Source organism: Urocitellus parryii, chromosome 11 (genome assembly GCF_045843805.1).
Source record: "Urocitellus parryii isolate mUroPar1 chromosome 11, mUroPar1.hap1, whole genome shotgun sequence".
NCBI lineage: Eukaryota > Metazoa > Chordata > Mammalia > Rodentia > Sciuridae > Urocitellus > Urocitellus parryii.
This window is the reverse complement of record NC_135541.1, coordinates 35,366,634-35,394,415: the sequence shown is the minus strand read 5'-3', so window position 1 is coordinate 35,394,415 and position 27,782 is coordinate 35,366,634. Positions and strand designations below refer to the sequence as shown.

Sequence of the window (27,782 nt, the reverse complement as noted above, 5' to 3'; positions counted from 1 at the left end):
ACAGACCATTTAAAGAGCAAAAGGAGAGAGGGAAAAAAAGCAGTTATACAGAAAGCTGGTAAAAGAAATTCTTCTGGGTCTGACTAGGTAAGTGAATCTAAGGCAGTTGCACCAAAGATATGCAGTATTATTCCAGCATGAAGCTGGTGGCAAAAAAAAAAAAATCTCAAAAACATTTTAAACCCAGAGAAATATATGAAAAATATGATCGTTTACCAAGCAAGTTAAAACCAAATCTCCAATGGTAAAAAACTCTCTTCAGATCTGAAATCAAAGAATTCACTTTACATTAATTCTGTGCATAATTAGAAAAAAAAAAAAAAAGGTAACGAATGTAAAGATTTGTTTTATTTCTACTGGGGGAAGGAAGAGGATAAATAGAACTGTTTTCCAATTTCTTCTCCACTGTATACACACATACCCACACGCATACATAATACATACATACACCAAAAATACCCCCCCCAAAACAAAACAAAAAACCAAGAAGTAAAAACCAAAACACCCTCAAACTGCACCAATACTTCATATTTGACCAAAAGAATAGATCCTGGGAAGAAGTGCAAAATGCAAAATCAAATGACTGAAAAATGCTGAAGAAACAGCATTATTAATATACAAAATATTTATATTACTGAACTAGTAACACGTGATGTTCTCTGTGTCTGTAAAACTTTGGAACCACATAGCTGATTTGTTAAATCTAGTCCATGCCAGCTTCAAAATGCCAAAAAAAATTTTAGTTAGCTTCATTCTTTGATGCTTCATCAAAATTTTCTACGAGATCTGGAAAAAACAACAAAAATGAGTTAAGGCGGGGGAATTCTAAGCTAAATAAAATTGCTGCAACTATAATTAGTTTGAAAACATAGAACAGGCAGAAATGAACATTTCACTAATAATGATTCGTTTATCTGCTTAAAACAGTAATCTTAAGGATATATATATATGTCTTAGCAAACTACTAAGGTGAGTAGTGTTTTCACATGTCAATTATAATTACCACATTAACTATGCAGATTTATAATCAGTGATTTCAATTTAATAAATTCAGTTAGCAGAGCTTTGTGTGACAATTTCTAAGTTCTACAAGAGAGTGCTTTTATTCTTTTTCACTAATCTATTCACATCATTCTGACCAATTTAAATTCAGAGATCACAATAAATAAAATTTTGAAAGTCATCTTGAAAATTTCACTTACCTGGAACATCATCATCCTCTTCATCAATGTCTTCCGGTTTTGGTGCTTTACTGTCCAACACTATAAAAAGTTTATTTTAATATTAGTTATTAAGAACAAAGACCTTTATAAAACACTTGTAATATTTATCCTTTTTTTTCAAGTCTAAATTTCACATAGTTGCTCAGAAAAATATTTTATATATATCTTAATCCATTAATGGATTAAAATCCATTCATGCTAGGTATGGTGGTGCATGCCCATAATTCAAGCAACTCAGAAAGCTAACATAGAAAGACTGCAACTTTGAGGGTATTCTCAGCAACTTAGTGAGATCCTGTCTAAAAATAAAAAAATAAAAAGGGCTAGTGATGAAGCTCAGTGCTAGAGGGCTAGGGCAGGGGCTGGGGGGTACACAGGGGTTCAATCCCCAGTACTGGAGGGATTTTTTTTGCTTAAGTAACATTAAAATCAATAAAACTTTAACAATTAGATATTCTCTCAATACAGTTGGCAACATTTATATGCAGCAAAGATAAAATTTATATTCAAATGGAATAATTCAGATATGAATAAACATAAATTACAGTCAGTCACAGTGGCCATATTCTCAAAATAAAAATTAATAGTCAAGATTTCTTCCAAAAACTTACTAGAAAGTAAGTTTCTATCTACATAGTATGTATACAAATTACAGAGCCCTTTGATTTTTGGGGGCAACAAGACACATTTGAACTCTAGATTACCTTAGAAATACAGAATTTATGGTTACCATAGTGCAATCAACAACACTGTCTGAATATTCTATATACCATATTACATTGATTATTAAAGAAACAAAATCAAACTTTTATGAAGCATACAAATGATGTTATAAAAGGTAAAATAATTACATACTGAGGCAAATCCTCTCAGTTGAAGATGGGACACCATTTATATTATTAGGTTCCTTAATTAAGGTAGAGAGTGAAAGAAGTAAACTGAAATACCTACCTTGCCGTGGGAACTGTTCAGCTAACTTTCTAAGGCTCGTTAAGCTGTCAGCACCAAGCTGACTTAATATTCCAGGAAGCATTTCTGTGATTGGTTTGGCTTCTGCATGACCAGTAATTGCGAAGGTATTGGCAGACAGGGAAGCTTGGACTTTGGGATTGTTGAAATGAATAACTGTCCCATCATCTTTAATCATGTTCACCTGCATGACCACAGGAAAAATGTATTTCACATGCTAGGTACAACTAAAACAATATCTTTTAAAAAAGCATTTTATCCAGTTCTGATTTTTTTTACTTAGCAGGTATGCAATCTCAAGGTAGTGATTAGCTATAGTGAACACGAATGAAGAAAGACCCTAGCAATAAAGTACAATGATGTGGATAATACAAGTTGCTAGTATGGTCAAGAAATAGTCATTTTATTATAGCATCTAGATTTCCAATTCAGACTTCTATGAGAAGAAAAGTTCATACTACCATTAAAAAAAAATTATCAACCAAAAACTGGCTTGTTAATGAAACCCTTTACCTTACTCAATTTACATTATCAAACACATTATGTGCAATTACCACTTGGTGAGACAGTATCTTACTTTGGAGACAGACTGTAAAGGGGAGACAGCATATGGTAAATAACTACTGAAAACTCACACACACAAAAAAAAAAAGCACTCTAAAATTTAATCAACTAGATATTTCACTCTTTCGAATGCTTAGTAAATTTACAAAAATTTCCACTTGTCAGGACACAAAATCAATAGCTTTCCTATATAATAATAACAGATTCATTATTATTATAAGAAAATCTCATTCACAATAGCTAAAAAGAAAAAAGAAAAGTGGGGATGGGAGAAATGAAAGTCTTGGAATAAATCTAACCAAGGAAAAGACCTCTACAATAAAAAAATTATAGAACACTGAAGAAAGAAGTTAAAGACAACACTAGGAGACGGAAAGACTTCCCATGTTCACAGACAAGGAGAACTAACAATGTTAAAATGGCCATGTTATCAAAAGTGATAGATTCAATGCAATGCAATACCCATCAAAATACCAATCATATTCTTTACAGAACTAGAAAAATTCATTTGGAAGAATAATAAGATTCAAAATAGCCAAAGCAATTCTAAGGGAAAAGAAAAGCAAGGCTGGAGGCATCATAATACTCAACCTCAAATTATACTACAGATAATAGTATGGTACTGGCATAAAACAAGACACACAGACTAATGAAACAGAATAGAAGACACAGGGAAAAACCTACAGAGAAACAGTCACTGAATTTTTGACAAAGGTGCCAAAAGTATACACTGGATAAAAGATAGTCTTTTAAATAAATGATGCTGAGAAAACTAGTTATCCATACGTAGAAGAATGAGACTAGATTACCCTCTCTCACTCTGAACAAAGGTCAAATCAAAATGGATCAAAAGCTTATTAGCAACTTAGGGCTGTAGCTGTGGCTCATTGGTAGCGCACTTGCCTGGCACGAGTGAGGCACTAGGTTTGATTCTCAGTACCGCATATAAATGAATGAATGAATGAATATCAACAACTAAAACAAAACAAAACAACAACAACAACAACAACAACAACAAAACCTTAGCAACTTAGCAAAGACTTTGCAACTGCTAGAAAAAAAATGTAGGATCAATACTCAACATATAGGCATAGTCAATGTCTTTCTCAATAGGACTCGTAAAGCTCAGAAAATAATACTGAGAATTAATAAATGTGATAGTATCAAATTAAAAAACTTCAGCACAGCAAAGGAAAGAAGAAATTCTTCTGATAGAGGATTAATACCTAGTATATATAAAGAACTCAAAAAACTTAACACCAAAACCCAAATAACTCAATCAATAAATGGGTAAATAAACCAAACAGAAACAACTCAAAAGAAGAAATACAAATGGCCAATAAATACATGAAAAAAATCTTCAATATCTTCTGCAATTATGGAAATGCAAATCAAAACTATACTGAGAGTTCATCTCACTCCAGTTAGAATGTCAGTCATCAAGAACACAAATAATAATAAATGCTAGACAAGTTGTAGGGGAAAAGGAACACTTTTACACTGTTGTTGGGACTGTAAATTATATAACCACTATGGAAATTAGTATGGAGGTTCCTCAAAAGACTAGAAAGGTAACCACCATATGACCCAGCTACACCACCCCTCAGTATTTATCCTAAAGAACTGAAGTCAGCATACTATAGTGATACATGCATACCCATGTTTACAGCAGCTCAATTCACAACAGCAAAAACAACAACAACAAAAAAAAAAACTATAGAACCAGCCTAGGTTCCCATCCGTAGAGAATGGATTAAAAAACGTGATATACAAACATACATACACACATATATGACATATTCAGTCATAATGAATGAAACTATGTTATCTGAAGGAAAATGAATAGAAGTTGAGAACATTAAGAGAAATAAGCAAAACTCCAAAAGTCAAGGGTTGTGCATTTTTTTTGTATGTGGAAGCTTTAGAGGAAAAAGGGCAAAAAAGGGGGAGGAGTCTCATTAAAACAGAAGGAAAACCAGAAGAGACCAGGGGTAGAAAAGAAGGTAAAGAAAGGGGAAAAACTGGGGAATGATACTGATGAAATTATATTGTTATATCCATGTGCATGTACAAATATTCCACTATTATGTGTAATTACTATGCACCAATAAAAAATATAGAAAAAAATTTGACCTGTTTTTATCATTTTTTAATACCTTTATTTATTTTTACATGGTGCTGAGGATTGAACCTAGCATCTTGCATGTGCTAGGCAAGCACTCTACCACTGAGTCACAACCCCAGACCCTATCATATCATTCTTTATAAGGGATTTTGTCAGTTCCTCTAGTTCTTTTTTAAAATTAGAAAGGGGACTAATTTGGACTCAGGTGATCCTTCTACCTCAGCATCCCAAACAGCTGGGACTATAGGTACATGCTTCTATATCTGACTAGTTCCAATTTTTTTTTTTTCTTGCAGTACTAGAGACTGAACCTAGGACTTTGCACATTCTAGGCAAGTACTGTATCACTGAGCTACATCCCAAGCTTTATTTATTTTATTAAAAATTTATTTTTCTTAAAAAACAAAAAAACAGGCTCCTACTTAGTTACTGAAGCTGGTCTTAATCTTGTGATTCTCTTGCTTCAGCCTCCCAAGGAGCCAGGATTACAGGTATGTGCAACCATACCCAGCTAGTTCCTCTAATTCTTTTTTTGTCAGTGTTGTTCTTGTTGTTCCTTTTTTCTTTGTGCTATTGGGGACTGAACCCAGTGCTAGGCAAGCACTCTACCACTGAGCTACATCCCCAGCTCTAGTTCCGCTAATTCTTTTTTCTTTTTTTTTTAATATTTTTTTTAGTTGTAGTTGAACACAATACTTTTATTTTATTTATTTATTTTTATGTGGTGCTGAGGATCAAACCCAGGGTCTCGCACATGTGAGGTGAGTGCACTACTGCTGAGCTAAAACCCCAGACCACCTCTAATTCTTAAATGTAGCTTCTCAACAACTTTTGACAACCTCTGTAAACATCAAATTTCCCACCCACCTGCCTACCTGAACATCCTTTATCAATGACTAGGAAATCTTTAAAATCATTCTGACATTATTTATGTAGCTTTTACCAGTTTGAACTGATAATTTCAAATTTTACTTGCTCTGGGACTTAGCTGAAAAAGAAGGTTGAACATGTGCTACTTAAATTAACATTTTTCTATCTTACTAGTACTTTCTAGATTTTTTTTTTTTTGTACAGTGAATCTCTATACAAAGTTTAATGTGTAAATAATGTGATTCCATCACATAGTTGATTCCACTGGATAAGCTACCTTGGTAGTAACATGCTTATTTTATAAAAAATTTAAGAGAGTTAACTCTTGTCTACTTTAGAAGCATTTCATGATCCATCCAAAAACTGCCCTTTTCACAATCAAGAAGAGATGCTGAATGTTCTCCATAATCAGTGGGAAGGGGCTTTTCTTCCTCAGAGGTGATCAACACCACTGATAGCATCAGAAAAGAAGGGGAAGAAAGGGACTTCTATATTTCAGGCAAGACCTGGAACACAGAGAAAATAAAGGCAAATCTCTGGAAAATTATAACTAAATCTCACAAATAATTTTCCATTTTTTTTCTAACAAAAATTCCCCCCCCCACTATTTCATTTTTGTACCCTTCCATCTTAGTACTGTATTTAAAGTTCTATCATGGGTACAATACACAGCAAGCATTCAATCCTGCTGTTCTAAACAAATGACATCGCGACATAATTTATATGAACTTTAGAAAAAAAATAATTACATAATTTTGAAGATACTTTAGTATTGGTAGAAAAAGCAAATAAATGTTCAAGTGGTCAAGAAGCTTTAGAAAGAAGTGACATAGTAGATGTGAAATATGATGTTAATTTAGATCTATCTTAGAATCACATACTTTTAATACAGTAGGACTATATTTTCCAAATTCTACACCAATTACATGGTTTAATAAAGAGTTTCTACAATACTTCCAGGTGTGAAGAGTCTCAAAAACTGGGAGTTCAGACTTTTTTTTTTTTTTTTTTTTTTTTTACTTACAGATATAAAGTCACAGGACATTTGAAATTGTTGTTCAAAAAATTCATGCTAGGGCTGGGTTGTAGCTCAGTGATAGAGCGCTTGCCTTGCAAGTGTGAGGCACTGGGTTCAATCTTCAGCACCATATAAAGATAAATAAATAAAAATATTGTGTCCATCTTCAACTAAAAAAATTTTTTTAAATTCACATTATATGTATTTTTTGAACTTTGAAATCTTCCCATTCAAATCCTTTCTATTAAAGAAATAAATATTGAAATAACACCTATTGAGTAAGCAACATATCTAAGAATAAATAGCTGTTTAAGTGCAAACTGAGTACTTGAATGGAACTTAGGCTTCTCTGCTTGTTTAGTTTCCTTCCTACTATGTTACCTCATGCTTAAAACATTTATTTGCTCATAAAAAGTCAACTCCATGGCTCCATGTAAGTCTAACAGAGAATTATTTATCTCAGAATATAGGCCAAATGGAGATAAAAGAAAAACAGCACAGATAAATGGATAATATCTCTCCCGCTACAAAATAAGATGACAATATAAGGTCAAAAACAATACATTTGCTGAGTGCAGTGTTGCACGCCTGTAATCCCAACGGCTCAAGAGGCTGAGGCAGGAGAATCACAAGTTTAAAACCAGCCTCAGCAACTTAGCAAGGCACTAAGCAACTCAGTGAGACCTTGTCTCTAATAAAATACAAAAACAAACAAACAAAAAAACCAATGTATTCATGAATTTTCCTTCAGTTCAAGCTTCTCTTCCAAAGGCTGAAATCTACCCCAGAGATTGTACATTCTTGTCTTTGTAGTTTGAAATGTTGTCTTAGTGTGAAAAACTAAGATGAATTCCGTTTCATACTGTTAAATAGAAATACATTTATTCATGGTTTTTTTCCAATGGGGTGGTATAAAAGATGAACAGAAAGATCCAGAAAGGGGTGGAGAATTAATTTTAGAATACAGAGAATGCAATACCAGAAGTTAAAAAAGACAGAATGTTTTATTTCTAACATTCCTTCTTTTCTTCCTGCTGAGCAAATGATATAGTTATATAAGGTTTCTGGCCACAAGTTACGAGAAACTATCAAATGATAATTGTTTACTGAGCAGGATCAGTTAGATATTTCCCCTGATCTTTTAGGTAAAATAAGAGACAAGGAACTTGTTAAATTCACAAAGCAAATTGTATACATTGCATATAGAGACTTCATGAACTAGCCATTATACCAATACTCAGGTCAGTTTTCAACAAATGTCAAAACACGTGTGCGCTTCCCCCACTTAAAGATAGCCAAAGGTAAAGGATGGCATTTGGGCTATGGGTAAGGAGACATTTTGAGATTCCAGTTAAGAAGAAGATACCCTTGCTCTTATTTTCTGCTCTAACACTATAGTCATGTCTTATAAAGGAAAACATTTTGTCCTCCTAAATCTAGAGCATTTTCAAGTGTTGCTGTCATTATTTATAAAAACCCGCTTCTTCACCTTGCAAATTCCCATCTATCCAAGATTCAGGTTAAGAGAGAGAGAGAGAGAGAGAGAGAGAGAGAGAGAGAGAATTTTTTTTTAATATTTATTTTTTAGTTTTCGGCAGACACAACATCTTTGTTTGTATGTGGTGCTGAGGATCGAACCCGGGCCTCACGCACGCTAGGCGAGCGCGCTACTGCTTGAGCCACATCCCCAGCCCTAGATGCTTCTTTCTTTATGAAAAATTAAAGTAGTTTATGCACCTATTGCACTTCATAGATACTGCTATTATATAGAATTGTCTTGTAGTATAATTGTGTTTGTAAATCTTTGACCCTACTGGAAGGTAAACTCTGTGGGAACAGAGACCATAGACATAGTGCTCTCTCAAGTGTCTACCACATAATACACTCAGATCTACTGAATGCATGAATATCTCCTATATAATTTTAATTTTTTTTTAAATTGTTGATGGACCTTTATTTTATTTATTTATTCATATGTGGTGCTAAGAATCAAACCCATTGCCTTATGCATGCTAGGCAAGTGTTCTACGACTAGGCCACAATCTCAGCCTTCTCCTATATAATTTATTCTAACATCATGGATACTGTCAGGTTTCAACTGTCCAATGTTAGCACAGGTTCATATCAAGGTTTAGAAAAAGCAACACTTGGGCTGGCGTTGTGGCTCAGTGGTACTGTGCTTGCCTAGCATGTGTGAGGCACTGGGTTTGATTCTCATCATCACATACAAATAAATAAAAATAAAGGTCCATGGACAACTAAAAACCTATATATATATAAAAGAAATAGCACCACTCACTCAGTGAAATGGCGTACACCTGTAGTCCCAGCTACTTTGGAGACTGAGGCAGGAGGACTGCTTGAGCCCAGGAGTTCTGGGCTATACTGTGCTATGCCAATGGGGTGCCTGGGCCACCACATTGCCTACGGAAGGGTGAACCAGCCCAGGTTAGAAACAGCACCACTAATACCTCCAGTAAAGATGCCCAGCACCTCCAGGGCTGTATCTTTGGCCCAACTTTTTTTCAGAATCAGTTCAACTCTCTTATAGAACTCAAGTCATTTTAAGTCATTCTGGGAGGCCCCATCATGCTGCTACCAAATAACTTAGACTTGCCTTCATTGGCTTCTAAGTATAGCATATAAATTCATTACAGCAGTCATCTATTTTCTACCATATTTCACCCCACTATCATAATAACTGCATTAATAATGTATATTATTGAGTATCCCATGCATCCTAAACTTGCACGAGAGTTAGTTTAGTAATAATTGATTTTTTTAAAGGTTTACTACCTTTATTTTTTTTTTTTAGTTATTGATAGAACTTTATTTTTATTTATGTATATGTGGTGTTGAGAATTGAACCCAGTGCCTCTCACATGCTAGGCAAGTGCTCTACCACTGAGCCACAACCTCAGCCTCAATAATTATAAGTAATACTGGTACATTTAAAAATAAATTGTTACATAATGGTTGCACCCCACTTTTTTTGCTAAAAATATTTGGCATAAAATCCGATGATTATGCAGTGAAAGTATTTGGTGCATTGGATGGTCTCTTTATCCTGTACATCAATGACCTCTATTTCTTATGGCTAGAGGAGGTTTACAAAGTTATATTTGATTCTATAGTTTTTGCTAGTTATTGCCCTCTCAGTTCAGAGAAAAGATCTGAATTATTTTTTTGGTATCCAAGTCCTTATCCAAGGCTAGGTATAGTTTTTATAATTAACAGATTTCTCAAACATAGAGTTTTACTGCCATTCCTTTTTGTGTGTAATGGCACCTATACACTTATAAAGAAATTCATCTTTTATTGACTTCTTCCTATATCTTAACTGGTTAAAAGAATAAGACACATTATGTGTGGGGTTTTATGAGGTTGATGGATAACAGATTTTGAGGACTATGAGCTTTGTACATACTTTTAAGTCAGTGTCCTTCATATTCAATTCTTCTAGCTCAGTACCTGCTTATTTCTAAAGGCTAGTATGAAACATAACCCATTAATGTGGGTTTGTACTAAAGATTATTGCTGTCATTAGATTATTATATGCTGGGAGCACTTTATCTTAGTTTCTGGTAGCAAGAGTTTGATGAGACAGGGATTTTCTCTGTGAAAGGCAATTTGGAAATAATGGATGAAGAGTTTAACCACACTTCCAAGAATCTATTTGAAAGAAATCAGAGATGAAGATAAATAATATTTATAGAAAAGTTCAACATAATTCTTTTATTATCAAAACTTATTCTACATAACAAAAATGTTAAATTAATGCATAGCCATATAATAAAATATATGTAGACATATATTATTAGAGTGGTGCTTAATGTTTTTAATGATATAAAACAATTTTTATAACATAAAGCTATTTGAAAAAAAGGATTTTTAAATTGTACATCTAGCTGTAATATTAGATATGTTAAAAATATATGGTAATTCCAGCTACTCAGGAGGTGGAGACAGGAGGATCTCAAGTTTGGGGACAGTCTCAGCAACTTAGTGAGAGTCTGTGCAAAATAAAAAATGAAAATATGGAGATGTAGTTTAGTGGTAGAGTGTGTCCTTGGATTCAATCTCCAGTACTACAAAAAAAAGGAAGAAAAAAAAATAAGCCTAATGGTAGTTTTCTCAGGTGGTAGAATTATGGTTGAATATTATTATTTTTTTATGTAATCCTAATTTTCTACAATAATGAATATATTTGGGGGCCAGGGTTATGGCTCAGTGGTAGAGCGCTCGCCTTGTATATGTGAGGCCCTGGGTTCGATCCTCAGCACCACATAAACATAAATAAATAATATAAAGATATTGTGTCCATCTACAACTAAAAAATTTTAAATATATTTTTACATTGATAAGAAAGTTATTTTAAAAAATAAAAGATGTCAACCAATAGACAAATGGATAAAATGTGGTATATCCATACAACAGAATATTATTCAGCTACAAAGACTAAAATTCTGGGGACTGGGGCTGTGGCTCAGTGGTAGCGCACTTGTCTGGCATATGTGAGGCACTGGGTTCGAGTCTCAGCACCCCATATAAATAATAAATGAAATAAAGGCCTATCAACAACTTAAAAAAAAGTATAAAAAAATTAAAAAATAGAGAGTAAACTTCTGACACATCCTACAACATGGATGAACCTTGAAAACATGCTAAGTAAAGTAAGCTAGGCTTAAAAGGACACTGTATAACTCTATTTACATGAAATATCTAAAAAATAGGTGAATAAATGAAGTAGAAAATAGATTAAAGGTTACCAAGGGGTTGGGTTAAAGTGAAATGAGGAGCTAATGTTTAACTGGTACTGAGTTTCAATTGGAGAAGCTGAAAAAGTTTGGGAGATGGTGGCAATGGTGATTGTGAATGTAATTAATTCACAGAATTTTAAGTTAAATATGGTTAAAATGGAAAATCTTGTGTTATATATATTTTATCATAATTTTAAAAAATAATAAAAACAAAGAATGGGACCTCAAGTGAGGAACTAAGACTGCTGTTATAGCATAAGGTGAATGGAAGGGATATCCCTTCTACTCCTATCTATAGGGCTGGCCAATTATGAGCAATGGAGGCTCTAGCTAGAGGAAAAAGGAAGTGTGGGAAGAGTCAGCTAATAACTTTGGTCTTCCTCTGCACAAATGGTTCAGGAAAAATAAGAACCAGGAAGAGAAAAAGAACAATATTAAAACTTTTGTGTAGGGGCTAGTGCTGTGGCTCAAAGTCAAAGCGCTTGCATAACACAAATGAGGAAATGGGTTCAATCCTTAGCACCACATTAAAAATAAAATAAAGGCATGCTATCCATCTACAACTACAAAAATAAAAAATAAAAATAAAACCTTATGTGTACAATTATGAAATTTATATCCTCTAAAAGCCCTAAGCTTTCTCCTGAGCCTCAGCTCCTATATTTAACTTCCTGGAGAACAATTTCATCTAGAATAATCAGTGTCTTTTAAATTTAATAGGTCCCAAACAAACTCATCATGGGAGTCTCCTGTTATAGATGATAAGCAATGAGTGAGACAGTAAGTAAATTTGGTCTAAAAATAGACTATTTGGTTAATAAGGAACCATTACCATACACCACAATATGAGATGGCAAAAACAGTAATTACAAACAGAGCAATCTAAGCTAAAGATAGCAGAAGGACAGATGGAAGGTTGATAGCTATGTGTGGAAAGATTAAGGAAGGCTTCAAGGAGGCAGAAATACATCCTAATAAGATGGGAGCTTCCTCTGAATATAATATTAAAACTCTATGAAGCAAATTGAACAATTTAGGACATGTAAACCAGAGAGTACATTTTAGTGGTACTTTTAAAAATCTTTGAATATCATAGAACATAAAATCTTTTCAGAAATTTGGTTTTGGATTATATTGCAAGCTTGCCTAAGAATCCCTGTTTAAAACATGGTCATCATCTAGTTGGCTTTTGAACAACCTTTGGCACTCCCCCATTCCTACGTCTTCACAGCTTTGGATTTCTTTATCTTTGGTAATATACAAAAGAAATCTACATATGATTACAATGTATTATAACAAATTGATTAACTTATTAATACATGAAAGACTAGAACTGCTTGTCTTAATCCAAATAATCCTTCAGTTTTTAAAGTTTCTGAAGAGAACAAAAATTAAGCTTTGAAAAGGGAAAAAATATGTATCACTAATACTGACAGCCTATAAAGTACAATTAAAAACCATTTAAAAAAACCCTTGAAATGCTGGGCGTGGTGATGCATGCCTGCAATCCTAGTGGTTCAGGAGGCCGATGCAGGAGGTTTCAAAGTTCAAACCTAGCCTCAGCAACTTAGCAAGAACCTGGACTAGTGATGTGGCTCAGTGTTTTAGCACCCCTGGATTCAATCCCTGGTATCAAAAACAAAACAAAACAAAACAAAAAACCACTGAAGGTGCATTCAATGGGTTTTTTGAAATTCACCAGATTCCCTGTTCCCCACACCAACTATGCACCTTCTACTTGTTTAATTCTTTGAAAGTCTAAGCACAGAAAACACTGAACTATTTTTTTTTCCCAACAGTGGCCACAGTGTCTTCTTTTCAAAGTTTTTAATCTGCTTTTCTTAAACTACTGAAACCAAAAAAATAGCATCTTCTTGAGTTCAGAACTTTGTAACAGGTTAAAATATTCCAAATATAACAAGTTTATAATAAATGGTTTTCTTCTAATATATATATATATGTTTTTTTAAACCTTATTATTTCTGAAAACCATATACATATTTTCATGTACACTATAATCCAAGAGCTTCTTTTTCCCTTCACAAGAAGACATTTTTAACCCAAAGACGTATGAGCAAGCCAGGTTATATTTAGTATACTAGATGTTCCTAAACAAAAATAGTTTAGATCTGCAAAGGGCTATTTAAGGAACAAATATCTTGGGTTCTCAAAAATATCAATTTTAGAGGGAGAGAAAGAAGAACAACAAAACCTTCTCCATCTTAGGTTCAAATATCCAAAATCTTTACAATCTTGTATTGTTAATTACTTAATATATATTTTTTTCTTGTTGGTTGAAAACAACATACAAAGGGTGGGGTAGAGTCTGGGAAGTAGCAAGAATGTACACATGCTTATTATGTATCATTAATTCTCTGTGTAATGTTTTGGGGCCAGCAACTACTCAAACTTTGAATTTCAGTGGTAATATCAGTAAAAAAGAATTTATCAATACAGTCTAATTAAGTGCATACTTATTAAATATAGGTCTGAGGATGTGGTTCAATGGTAGAGTGCTTGCCTAGAAGGCACAAGGTCCAGGGTTTGATTGCTAGCACTGCCAAAAAAAAAAAAAGCAAAAAGTACCTAACTCTTCTTTGCACAATTATTGTACAGGTGCTACCAGAAAGGCTTCTGGGAGGAAATAACACCTAAATTACAATCTAGGGGAAAAAAAAAAGAGCGAGCGAGAGAGAGAAATGACAATGCTCTTGGAAACATTGATGGGGATTTAAAAAAAAATCTATAATGGCCTAAATAATAAATTCTGCATGGCAGGTGCTCAGTAATACAGGGTATAAGGCAGGATACCTCTTACTGTCCTGGTTTGGGGTGGGGAGGTTAGGGAGACAAGAGGACAAGAAAAGGCCAGGAGTAAGTTTAGGAAAGCATAACTGGACAGACTAAAACAGGATAAATTAATGAATATGAAATATGTCTAACTATCTAATCAGTTTCCCCAATAGATTATAAGCAACAAAGGACAAAGACTATGCTAATATTTTATGTAACACTATTTAGTAAGTATAGGGCAAAATGCTTGGCACACAGTAGACATTCAAAAAGTCTTGACTATCATTAAGTATTTTAATATAACAGTTTTAATTACAACAATACCATAACCTCAGTGCAGCATTTCAAATTTGGCAGTATTCTGAAGAGTTCAAAGATTACTAACTAGGGTTGGGGATGTAGTTCAGTGGTAGATCACTTGCCTAGCATGTGGGAAGCCCTAGGTTCAATCCCCAGCTCTAACACCAAAAAAAGAAAAGAAGAAAAAAAAAATACTAACTTGTTCCTGATTTCATTGTAAAACATTTAAAATTAATGCCCTTCCTCTGCTGAAATAAGCCCCATAAAGTCTTCCAAATCTGAACAACAACAGAGAAAAGCTACAATAAAGGTAAGCATATTTTTCCTCTCTCTAAAGCAGTGTTTTTAATCAAGGGTGATTTTTGTCTCTAAAGGACCACCTGACAATATCTAGAAACATTTCTGATTGTCACAGCTAGGGGGATGAAGCACCCCTGGCATCTAGTGGATGGAGACCAGGGATGCTGCTAAACACTTACAAGGCAGAGGAAAGCTGCCACAACAAAAAATTATGTGCTTCAAGATGTCAATGGGGCTGAGGAGTTAGTAGAAAGGCAGGCAAAGATACAAAACTGCATAAACACTTAAAATTAGGTTAGGCTTAATATTATCAGAGTCAGGTTTATTGTTGCAAAAAATTTTATTGTTCCTTTTTACCAAAGTTTTGGATTTTTATTGACTAATTTTGACAGTGCAGGGAGATAAAACCTAGGTCCCTTTGGGGTCAAACTGGGAGTTCATAACCCACTTCAATCTAATGTATGAAATATGATATGTCAAGAGCTTTGTAATGTTGTGAACAACCAATAAAAATTTAAAAAAGAAAAAAAAAAAACTAGGTCCTCATGCATGACAGGCAAGCAAGCACTCTACCACTGGGCTATACACTCCCAGTCTAAGTTTTGGATCTTTTACTGGGAATCCAGTTCAGGGTTTTTTGCATGCTGTCAAGCACTCTACCATTAGATTATACACCCCAGCCTCCCAAGTTTTGGATTTTTAAAGAAGTTTGAAGGAATCTAGATCTGTCCCTCCTCCAAAAAAATACACCCCAGATTGAGAACAATCTCTGAAATTTAAAGTCAATGAAAATACACAAAAACTTTCAATAGCTCAGGAAAAAATAAAGTATAGAAAGTGCTTAAGTTCAAGACTTTCAAATCAATTTCTTAAAATTGTTTTAGTTGTTGATGAACTTTTATTTTATTCTTTTACTTATATGTGGTGCTAAGAATTGAATCCAGTGCCTCACACATGCAAGGCAAGTGCTCTACAACTGAGCCATAGCACTAGCCCTCAATCTTTATCCAAGTAAGAATATAGTTACAACAAACTGAAAGAAAAAAGGATGAAAATGGCTTATAAATTTTTTAAAATATTTTTTTTAGTTGTAGTTGGACACAATATATTTATTTATTTTTATGTGGTGCTGAGGATCAAACTCAGCACCTCACACATGCTAGGCAAGTGCTCTACCACTGAGCCCCAGCTCCGGCTTATATTTTTTACTATTTTATCAGTATGATCTTTAAAATACACAGCAAATTTAAATACTTATTTTATGCATTCATATATGCAGAGTTGAATACTGCCATTCCACTGCTTTTTCTTTGATACTCTGATATTTCTTTACCAGTGATCCATACCCCTACATTATTTCTGATTCATGTCTTACATCACATGTGAATTAATAATCTATTAAAAACTGTGAGGTAGGGGCTAAGGGTACAGCTCAGTGGTAGAGCGTTTGCCTAGAATGTGCAAGGCCCTGGATTCCATCCCCACAAAACAAAATGAAAACTGTGAGGTAGTACCGTACATAGTAATGATATGATTAAATCTAACTTATGCAATAATAAATGTAAATAATGTTAATATTAGAAATGGAATCATGAGGCAGAGGTAGATGATAATAGATCACAAGTAGTTGATATTATTAAAGTTTTTCTTTAGTATCTTTTGGAATAAGATAATCTTTGGTCTCATATTTGAGAAAAGTAGTCTCATCAAAATATAAAATAATTGGCCAGGCATGGTCACATATGCCTATAACCCCAGCTATCTGGGAGGTTGACCTAGGGGGATCATAAGTTCCAGACCAGCCTCACCAATTTAGCGAGACACTGTATAATTTTAGGTCTGGGATTGTGGCTCAGCGATAGAGTGCTCACCTAGCAGAGGCGGGACCCAGGTTCGATCCTAAGTACCACAAAAAATAAAGGCATTGTGTTGTGTCCATCTACACCTAAAAAAATATTTAAGAAAATATATATAATTTTAAAAAGGGGTAGCTCAAGGCAAACTAGGGATAACAGGAACATATCTCAACATTGTAAAAGCTATCTATGCTAAGCCCTAGGCCAACATCATTCTAAATGGAGAAAAATTGAAAGCATTCCCTCTAAAAACTGGAACAACATAGGGATGCCCTCTTTCACTACTATTATTTAATATAGTTCTTGAAACTCTAGCCAGAGCAGTTAAACAGGCGAAAGAAATTAAAGGGATACGAATAGGAAAAGAAGAACTCAAATTATCACTGTTTGCCTAAGATATGATTCTATACCTAGAAGATCCAAAAAATTCTACCAGAAAACTTCTAGAACTAATAAATGAATTTGGCAAAGTAGCAGGATCAACACCCATAAATCAAAGGCATTTCTGTACATCAGTGACAAATCCTCTCAAAGAGAAACTAGGAAAACCACCCCATTTACAATAGCCTCAAAAAACAAAATAAAATACCTGGGAATCAACAAAAGAAGTGAAAGACCTCTACGATGAAAATTACAGAACGCTAAAGAAAGAAATTAAAGAAGACCTTAGAAGATGGAAAGATCTCCCTGTTCTTGGATAGGCAGAATATTGTTCAAATGATCATACTACCAAAAGCACTATACAGATTTAATGCAATTCTAATCAAAATCCCAATGACATTCCTCATAGAAATAGAAAAGGCAGTCATGAAATTCATCTGGAAAAATAACAGACCCAGAATAGCTAAGGCAATCCTTAGCAAGAAAAGTAAAGCAAGTGGCATCACTATACCAGACCTCAAACTATACTACAAAGCTATAGTAACAAAAACAGCATGGTACTGGCACCAAAATAAACAAGTAGACCATTGGTATAGAATAGAGAACACAGAGACAAACCCACATAAGTACAGTTATTTATATTAGACAAAGGCACCAAAAACATATATTGGAGAAAGGATAGCCTCTTCAACAAATGGTGCTGGGAAAACTGGAAATCCACGTGCAACAAAATGAAATTAAGCCCCTATCTCACCATGAACAAAACTCAACCCAAAGTGGATCAAGGACCTAGGAATTAAACCAGAGACCCTGCACCTAATAGAAGAAAAAGCAGGCCCAAATCTTCACCATATCGGATTAGACCCTGACTTCTTTAATAAGACTCTTATAGGGCAAGAAATAAAATAAAGAATCAATAAATGGGGGCTGGGCTGTGGCTTAGTGGTAGAGTGCTTGCCTAGCATGCGTGAGGCACTGGGTTCGATTCTCAGCACCACATGTAAATACATAAAGGTCCATCAACAACTGAAAAAATATATATATATAATAAAACAATCAATAAATGGGATGGACTCAAACAAAAGTTTCTTCTCAGTAAAAGAAACAATCTGTGAAGTGAATAGAGAACCCACATCTTGGGAGCAAATTTTTACCACAGGCACATCAAATAGAGCACTAATCTCGAGGATATATAAAGAACTCAAAAATCTTACCACCACAAAATAAATAACTCAATCAATAAACGGGCTAAGGAACTGAACAGACACTTCTCAGAAGATGATATACAATCAAGCAACAAATACATAAAAAAAAGTTCAACACCTCTAGCAATTAGAGAAATGCAAATCAAAAGATTTCATCTCACTCCAGTTAAAATGGCAGTTATTACGAATACAAACAACAATAAGTGTTGGCAAGGATGTGGGGAGAAAGGCATTCATACATTGCTGGTAGGACTGCAAATTGGTGCAGTGAATATGGAAAGCAGTTTGGAGATTCCTTGGAAAACTGAGAATGGAACCACCATTTGACCCAGCTATCCCACTCCTTGGTCTATACACAAGACTTAAAAAAACAGCATACTACAGGGACACAGCCACATCAATGTTTAGAGCAGCACAATTCACAATGGGTAAATTGTGGAACAAATCTAGATGCCCTTCGGTAGATAAATGGATAAACTGTGGTATATATACACAATGGAATATTACTCAGCATTAAAAGACAATAAAATCATGGCATTTGCAGGTAAATGGATGGAGTTGGAGAATATTATGCTAAGTGAAGTAATGCCAGAGAACCAAATGCCAAATGTTTTCTCTGATATAAAGATGCTGATCCGGGCTGGGGATGTGGCTCAAGCAATAGTATGCTCGCCTGGCATGCGTGGGGCACTGGGTTCAATCCTCAGCATCACATAAAAATAAAAAAATAAAAAAAAAAGATGTTGTGTCCACCGAAAACTAAAAAAAAATAAATATTAAAAAATTCTCTCTTGGGCTGGGGCTGTGGCTCAGTGGTAGAGTGCTCACCTAGCATGTATGCTCGCCTGGCATGCGTGGGGCACTGGGTTCAATCCTCAGCACCACATAAATTTAAGATAGAGTGTCCACCTAAAACTTAAGAATATCTTAAAAAAAAAAAAAATTCTCTCTCGCTCTCCCATGCTGATCCATAATGAGAATGTGGGAGGAGCACATTGAGGAATGGAGAAACTTTAAATAGGGCAAAAGGGAGGGATGCGAAGGGAGGGGTAAGGGCATAGGAAAAATGGTGAAATGAGATGAACATCATTACCACAAGTACATGTATGAAGACACGAATAGTGTGACTCTACTTTGTGTACAATCAGAGACATGAAAAATTGTGCTCTATTTGTGTACTATGAATTGAAATGCATTCTGTTGTCATATATAACAAATTAGAATAAAAAGAAAAGACTAAAAGGGCTGGCTCATTAGTAAAGCACTCTAGATTCAATTTCTAATACCAAAACACACATATAAAATAAACTGATTTAAAAAATTAACAATATTAGGGTTGGGATTGTGGCTTAGCAGTAGAGCGCTTGCCTAGTGCGGGCAAGATCTGGGTTCAATCCTCAGCACCACATAAAAAATAAAGGCATTGTGTTGTGTCCATTTACACCTAAAAAATAAATATTTTTTTAAAAATTAACAATAATTTTTTTAAGAGTCCTAATAAGAAATTCAACCTATGTAAAGTTATTGCTTCAGGCTCTTGGCTAATGTAATTAAAAGTATTTGTAGAGGGCTGGGGTTGCGGCTCAGCGGTAGAGTGCTTACTTAGCATGAGTTCAATTCTCAGCACCACATATAAATAAGTGAATAAAATAAAGGTCCACCAACAACTAAAAATCTATATATAATTAAAAAAAAAAAAGAATTTGTAGAGTAAAAAGGTGGTCTTGGGGTAAAACAGTCTACGCTATTTGAGGAAATCTTAGGGTTTATTTATTTCCATATTATTAGGAAAAAATCATATTCTACATTAAAATTCAAGAGCATTCCCATAATTTTACCATAAACATCTTTAGTCTGAAAAGCATAATAAAAATCTTGCTTACTAAAATATCTTTACTAAAATCATGTGATTTTATTCAAAAAGCAAATTTAACAGTTACATTCCTTTAAAGATATCTGTGTAACAATATTAGATTCTTCTAAGCTAATGTTTTAAATTTGAAAAGTCTAGACAATTATTTGCACATGTGCTGTTTGCCTACATTATTTAATAGTTTTAAAGTGATCATACCTCTTCAATACCAGCTATATTATTGACAGCCAGTTTTTTTAGAGAACTCTGAAGCTTTTTGTCATCAGCTGTAGCTGTTCTATGTACCACCTTCTTCTTTCTGCGAGCTGTGCCCTGAAAAATAATCAGAGGTGTTAGCATGCTCAGCAGCTGGCAACTGCAATCACATCTTCCTATCTACTACAACAATCTAACTAAAACTTACTAAATAGTAATGACCAATAAGACTCCTCAGAGTAGTGATTGTCAATCTAACCCAGATTTTTTAAAGGTCAGTTCTAGCTGTTCTTATTCTTATCCAGTATCTAATTGTTCTTTCAACACTTTTAAAAATACTGTTTGCTAATAAGATATAATTCATAACTTCAAGACAACTTAATATACTTTACAACAACTTTCAAATATTATAAAGAATGCTTTCTTACAGTCCTTACCAGCTCCTACTAATAAAAGTCTAAAGAGGTCTGAAATCTTGAGAATTAAGGCATATTAAGAATTAAATGCCTATGATTTGAGTATTAGAGAATCTGAAAATCCAGGAATGAAAAAGATGAAGATTTTACCTAAAGTTTTTACATTACAATAAAAGGAAAAGTCAGTAAATACATAAAAAAAAAACTATTTCAAACATGATAAGGACTCTTATAAAATCACAAAACAAAAACATAGTAATTAAGAGTGACTGGGAGCAGAGCACGACCTTATCAGGCCCCTATGAAAAGGTGACATATGAATTGAGACCCACAACTAGGGAAGAGTGATCCAAGCAGAATGAAGAAAGGCTGAATTGTCTTTTTTAGACAAAAGGGCTAGCCTAGAGCACATGGAAAAGAGAAGAAAAATGATATCAGAAAAGATAAGCAAGGGCCAGACTACATAGCCTAGAATTTCATGGGCAGGAACTGGATTTATTCTAATTGTAATAGGAAGTCACTGAACAGTTTTAACCATGGAGGTGGCTGGACTTGATGTGATTTGTTCACTTAGGACTAAGGTCGCTATTTGGAAAATGGTCTTTAAGGAGACCAGTCAGGAGGCTCCAGTAGCAGTCCTGGTGAGAGATGACATTTGTGGGAGTGGAGATGATGAGTATCAGATTGTCAGAAGAGATGACATGACTTTTGATGGATTAGATGATGGATATGAAAAAAAGAGTAGTCTAGGATGATGCTTAGGATTTTGGCCTGAGCAAATAGGTTGAAAATCATACTTTTAACTGAGATACAAAAAGTTCATTTTCAATACAGAAAAGTTCAATCAATCAATACAGATACTTTGAAACTCAAAATACACTTTTCTACTGAAAAGCTATTATAAAAATGGGCCAATTAAAAAAAATAAACTAAAGCAAAGCAGAAACAAAATCAGCCTAAGTTTAGATAGTTAAGTCTTTCTGAAAGTAGGAGTAGGGATAGCTCCTTCTGTAGTCCTCAGGGAATCAGCTTTACAGAGAGGAGGGAGAACCTTCAGTCTCAGAAACTCCAGTGAGAGAAGGGACATTTGGCAGCAGATTGTGACAAAATCCAGTATTGAAGTATCACTATTACAATGGTCTTTTTTTTGGGGGGGGGGGTATTGTATTGAACCCAGGGGTGCTTTACCACTGAACTAAATCTCAGTCCTTTTATTTTTTAAATTAAGACAGGACCTTGTGAAGTTACCAAGTGTAGCCTGCAACTTGCAATCCCTCTTCTTCAGCCTTCTGAGCAGCTGAGATTACAGGCATATGCCATTGTGCCTGGCTCATAGGTTACTTATTTGTGAAGGTTTCCTGACTCAGAGATAGTTCAGTTGTTTGCTGTATACCTCAATTCAAATGATCCTCAGGAACATCAAATGCAATGTCAAAAGGCTCATCAATCCACCTGTCTATTCTTCCTTTACTTCCTAAGTTTTATAGCTGCTGGTATTTCCATATATCCAATTTCTAAAACCAGAAGTCTAGGTATCATCCCACTCTTCTTTCTGACCTTTATCTCCCATATCCCATCAATCATTAAATCATGTCAATTCCAACCCCTAAACCTATGACCCATATAGTTCAGCAATAACCTCTTGATTATTCTCTATGCTAAACTATTTCATTCCCTTTTCCACACTGCCCAGCTACCTTTCTGAAATGGCTGTCATTTCCTTTCTGAAATCCTTCAATAGTTGCCTACTTCCTACAGGATAAAATTCCAACCTTCTTAGTAAGGCATATAAAACTACATTGGAACCCCAAACTATCAGGTCATTTTGTTTCCTACCATTTTCTATCCATCATGTACTCTACACTAGCTGTATGAATTCAAAGCAAGTAATTCCTTTAAGCACTATGTTATCTAAGCACTCTATGTGCCTTTGCACGTGTGGAAATAATAATCCTTTTTTATCTGTTCTCCCATGAACCTGGTCAGTCTGACAATAAATTCTTATTTATCCTGTATTTTATTATTATTTGATTTTTGGTACTGCAGATCAAACCCAGGGTTTCCCACCTGCTAGGCAAGAGTTTTACAACTGAGCTAAACCTTTAACACTTTTTATTTTTATATTGAGACAGCATCTCACTGTGTCACCGAGGCTGGCGTCAAACTTGTGATCCTGCCTTGGACTCTTACTAGCTGGGAATCCATGTGTGGGCCACCACACCCAGCTGTTTATTATCCTTTGAATCCCAGCTTGCCTCCCCTAAGGAAGAGCACCTTGTTATTCATTTTAACACTTTCTATTCTTCATTGTAATTCTGAGCATGACTCTCTTCCAATCTGAGATATGTTGAATAGGAGATTTTATTTATCTATCATGTGCCTGGCGTATGGCAAATGCTCAATAAACAATAGAACAATGAATGATGGTACCAACAAATGGTTTAAACTATATGATGATGATGTCTGGCATCATGTCTTTCCAGATATATTCTATGGAATATCTCCAATTTTTTGCACTGGCATATTATATCACATTTGATGTTACAGTGTGACTACTGTGGTTACATGAGTGTATTAATATGACTCCAGAACCATATAACTATAGCATTATGAAATGAGAAGGTACTAGTCAAGTCTTTTCTTCCTCTTTCCTGACTGTCACCAGAGCTGAAATTGTTGTTAAAGTAAATGACACAGTGAGGACTGACACAGTACCCTACCTACTCCTTTCTCCTTTTCCCTTTTGCAAACACTGTATTGGATAGACAAAGGTAAACTATTCTCCTGGGGCCCAGGGCCACAGTTGAGGGGAAATCAAAGATTTAAGTACTTCTTTAGGTTTTAAAGTATATGAAAAAAAGAAAGCTCATGTTCATATTCACCAACATACAAAAACAGGCAGGAATCTAGGAGGAAAACCTAGCAATAAACAAAATGTATAACCCATTCAAGAATTTCTAGTTAAATTTTTTTTCCTCCTGCAGAACTGGGGATTGAACCTGTTGGTGTTCAACCACTGAACTACATCCCCAGACCTTTAAAAAAAATTTTTTTTAAAATTTTGAGATGAAGTCTAGGTTGCCCAGGCTGACCTGAAACTTGTAATCCTCATGCCTCAGCATCCCCAGCACCTGGGATTATAAACAGGTGTCATCACACCCAACTTGTAGTTAAATATCCTGTAAACCTAACTGTACCAGTGCGTACATTCAGTCAAGATGTAATGCTAATACCTGGCATGCCCTGAAGATAAACTGAACATTATAATAACAACTATGATCTACTAAGCATCTACCCTGTGACAGATACCATATAAGGTGTTTTATAAATATTTCTCTAATTTTTAGGAGCATCTTTTAGGATTATTTCTATTTTGCGGATGAAAAAAATGGAAGTCATAAGGTTGAAACTTGTTTATGTCATAACTAGCAGCTATTAAAAGTTAGGTTTCAAACAAAGGTGGCTATCATTGTATCATCAGAGAAGAGTCTTCTAGGTAGTTGTTTTAGATCTAGACAAATAATTCTCAAATTGGAATGTGGTTTGGTCTTGATTATGGAAAAGATTTTAGGTTTTCAATGACCACAAGTCCAAAATCATAATACTGTCTAGTAATCATACATTCTCCTATCAGTTTTTCTTATGCCACACTCACCTTGCCCCCTATCCGGACCTGAGCCTGAAGTTTGGCTAACTTTTCTTGATTCATGCTGTTGGTAAATCTAGGGGGGGAAAAATAGATTTGTTAAAGACACTGTTTTATGAAAATTAAAGAAAAAACTGTTTATACAAACAGTACCTTTTGGCTCACTGAGTTTGCAGTATGCATTAACACCACAACCATATTAATACTGTCTATATTCATAATAAATACCTTGTTCTAGCTTCATAAACCATGTATTGCTAAAAATCAAAATTAAAATAATACCACAGGGAGCCAAATATACAAACAGAAAAAAAGAATGGGATTCAAAGTCACCTATTTGAAGACTCCTCCTTAAAAAGTGATTCAGTTCTTTGGCATTCAGTAAAATCTAGCCAATTACAAAATCTCTGTAGGCAAGCCAGTTTTTCCTCCCAAAGATTTTTAGAGCGGAGAACTGTTACCAAATGTTATCAGCAAAACCTTCAAGTAAATAATTTTCTCCCACATCAAATGTGTATTTCCTAAATCATAAAGAGGACAAAAGGGGTAGGGAGAAGGCTAGACAAAGATGAAATTCAACAATAGGCCGTTCTAGCTGTCAAAATACGTAGTCATGTCCTCTATTCAAGGTCGGATGTTGTGTTAATAATGGGAAACAAACCAGATTTCAACATTTAGTACTTCTATAGCACTCCAGAATTCATTTAATACTTTGTGCTGATGTAGTTAGTATACCACACTTGTCAAAATATTCTTGCATATAGGAGAAAATTTTTCACTACACAATTTAACAAAAACATCTAGGTTACATGAATATTAAATTGGTGGGAAGGGCAACTCAAAGTTTTTTATAGCAATTTTTGTTTTGAAGATTCTAAAAGCATTATAAAATCATGAATTCTAGTTTCATCAATAATATTCCTACTAAGGAAAACAACATTCTTAAGTTTATGATGGATCTTAACACACAACAAACAAATAAAAGCCAATTTAAAAGTCTTGTTTGACGTGTTCTGTAGCTCAACAGATCATTACTGAGATATGAGGAAGGGAAAAAAGAACTAGGCTGTTATTAAATCTTTTGGGGCAGATTCTCCAAACCCAGTATGATCTCGCCATTTAGATAAAAGATATTGTTTTCTTCCTTTGAGATGAAGAGATGAAAAGATTATGTAATTACTAGTTACTCTGTACTGACACTGAATTTAGGCACTAACCTCCCTGCATCTCTGCTTTAAGGCTAAATAAAGTCCAGTTCCCAAATAACAATTAGAATCTATTATTTCTTTGTTCAGCATTGTATCACAATGATCAAGCAGCTAAAAACACTCTTCTAGGAACAACTGTGTTTAGAGTCCAAAACAAGCAACCTTATGCATATGCCAATCTTAGCTCTGCCATAGACTTAAATTTGCTGAAGTAAATCCTAATCTTTATATTTAGATCTCCACAGGAATGGACCAATATTCACTTTTCTCAAAGTAATGTGGCTTTGAAGGTGTAGTGAACTAACAGAGCTTAAGGAATTTCTTGCAAAAACGGGGCTAAGTGAAAATATTAAAATCAAACACAGAATAAATCCTTTGGGACTTTTCTTCATTTTTAAGTAATAATCCTCAAGAGAAGAAATAGAGTTGGGAAGATAAGAAAGAGTCCTGACTTGTTTGAAACAAAGAACCACATTAACTCTTTAAATCAATGTGTAGATGAAAGAACAGATGCCATTCCAGGTGGTTAGGATAACAGAATTGCAAAATCTTATCCTCAAGGAGTATCTCAGAGAAAAAGCATTATAGGGAAGTTGGAAGCTCAAAGCAGAAGTGAAGGAACAAGTATGGTCTTTTGTCTTATTAGCAAATTGTGGTGTGTGGAATTCAAGAGGGAAAGGTGATTGGACTGAGAGAAGAGATGTCAAGCTCAGCATCTGGAGTAGACTTCAAAGATTATCTGATTTAATTCCCTTTTCTTTAATCCATCTTAATTCGTACCTGTCATTCCTGTCTTACATATATGAGGACAGCAGCGGGGCATAAATTATAAGCAGTTCAGCGTTTTCCAATTTAATAGAAAAAGAAGGCCTTGAGGTAGCAGTTCCTTTCTGCAACCAAAGGGAGAAGTAACTTCCTTTGGTCACATGATAATGAGTTCTTCCTTGGGAGATCCAAGGATCTTTTAGCACTTTTCTTAGGAGTTCAAGATAGAGTACAAATGAGGTTAATCAATACTTAACACCTAAGTTCCAAGCATTGTGGTAGGCATTTTCACATACATCATGTTTACACAGGGATAAAAATAATTTCAACCTTTAGTCTCAACTTTTTATTATGAGATTTCTTTAAGAGAAGCACAGGATGTAGAATCAAAGACACTGGGTCTACTCTACTTAATACTTAAGGCTTCAAAAAAGTATTTTACTTTTTTGAACTTTTGTTCCTCCTGCATCAGGAAAGGTATAACACATACTTCACAGGGTTGTTTTGAGGGTTAAAGGTAGATTATCAAGCACAAGATATGGCTCACAGAAATATACTCAATAATTGGTAACTATTGTTACCATTCCCGAGGGGATAGCTAAGGTATAAGTGAAATAACCTGGGAAGGGAAATTGAAACCGCCATTCACTAGCTGTATACCACTGTGCCTGCCGGTCAATCATCAAGCAGTGATGGGGTTATAAGGATGGGCTAGGCAATGTCCCAAAAGGGAGGCAGACTTGTAAACAAATTCTGCCATTATAAGGTGATGAGCCCTGCAACAGGGTCCGGTTCCCCGGGCAGGGGGCGGGGTGCTAACCTCGGTTTCCCTATCTGTAGACTGGAAGCATCAACTGAGATGACAACAGATAAGCTGTATAAGCTCAAAACATATGACATTGTTGTTGTGAATAACGAAGAGTAATGGAACAGAGGAGAGGGGGTCCACCCGCCTCCTGGGACTGGATTTGGGCGGCAAAAGCACCGTTCCGCTCTCACAGGGGGCGTTGGTGCTGGGGACCTTCCCTCAGGTGCCGACCCCCAGCTGCGCCGCCGGTAACCGACAGGCCAAGCCAGCCGCCTCCGCCCCCACTCGCCGCGCCACGGCGGAAGTGGCAGCCCGAGCGGTTGGAGGGTGTCGGAAGAAGAGGGCGGGGGGAGACCGTGCGCAGCGGCCTATGGCCGTGGAGTGGCGGGACCGCCGGGGGTCTCACCTGAAGCAGGGAGGGTCCTCCAACACCAGCACGCGGCAAGAGCAAGATGGCTGCCTCAACCGAGACAGAGAAAGACGGCGGCGGCGGGAGCGAGGCCCACG

General features: G+C 35.2%; 1 protein-coding gene across 2 annotated transcripts; it reads right to left on the bottom strand.

Annotated features, from left to right (window-relative positions):
* Nucleotides 1-330: 330 nt before the first annotated feature.
* On the bottom strand, nucleotides 331-27,782 carry Btf3l4 (basic transcription factor 3 like 4). Of its 2 annotated transcripts, XM_026381727.2 has the most exons (6): nucleotides 27,682-27,782; nucleotides 24,504-24,570; nucleotides 20,436-20,549; nucleotides 2,175-2,376; nucleotides 1,203-1,262; nucleotides 331-786 (listed from the first exon to the last, which is right to left on the bottom strand). In XM_026381727.2, the coding sequence occupies exons 2-6, from the start codon at nucleotides 24,555-24,557 to the stop codon at nucleotides 740-742; spliced, it is 477 nt and encodes a 158-aa protein (XP_026237512.1). In that variant the 5' UTR covers nucleotides 24,558-24,570; nucleotides 27,682-27,782; the 3' UTR covers nucleotides 331-739. The 2 variants fall into 2 exon arrangements, with proteins under 2 accessions (XP_026237512.1, XP_026237518.1); XM_026381733.2 differs by lacking the exon at nucleotides 24,504-24,570.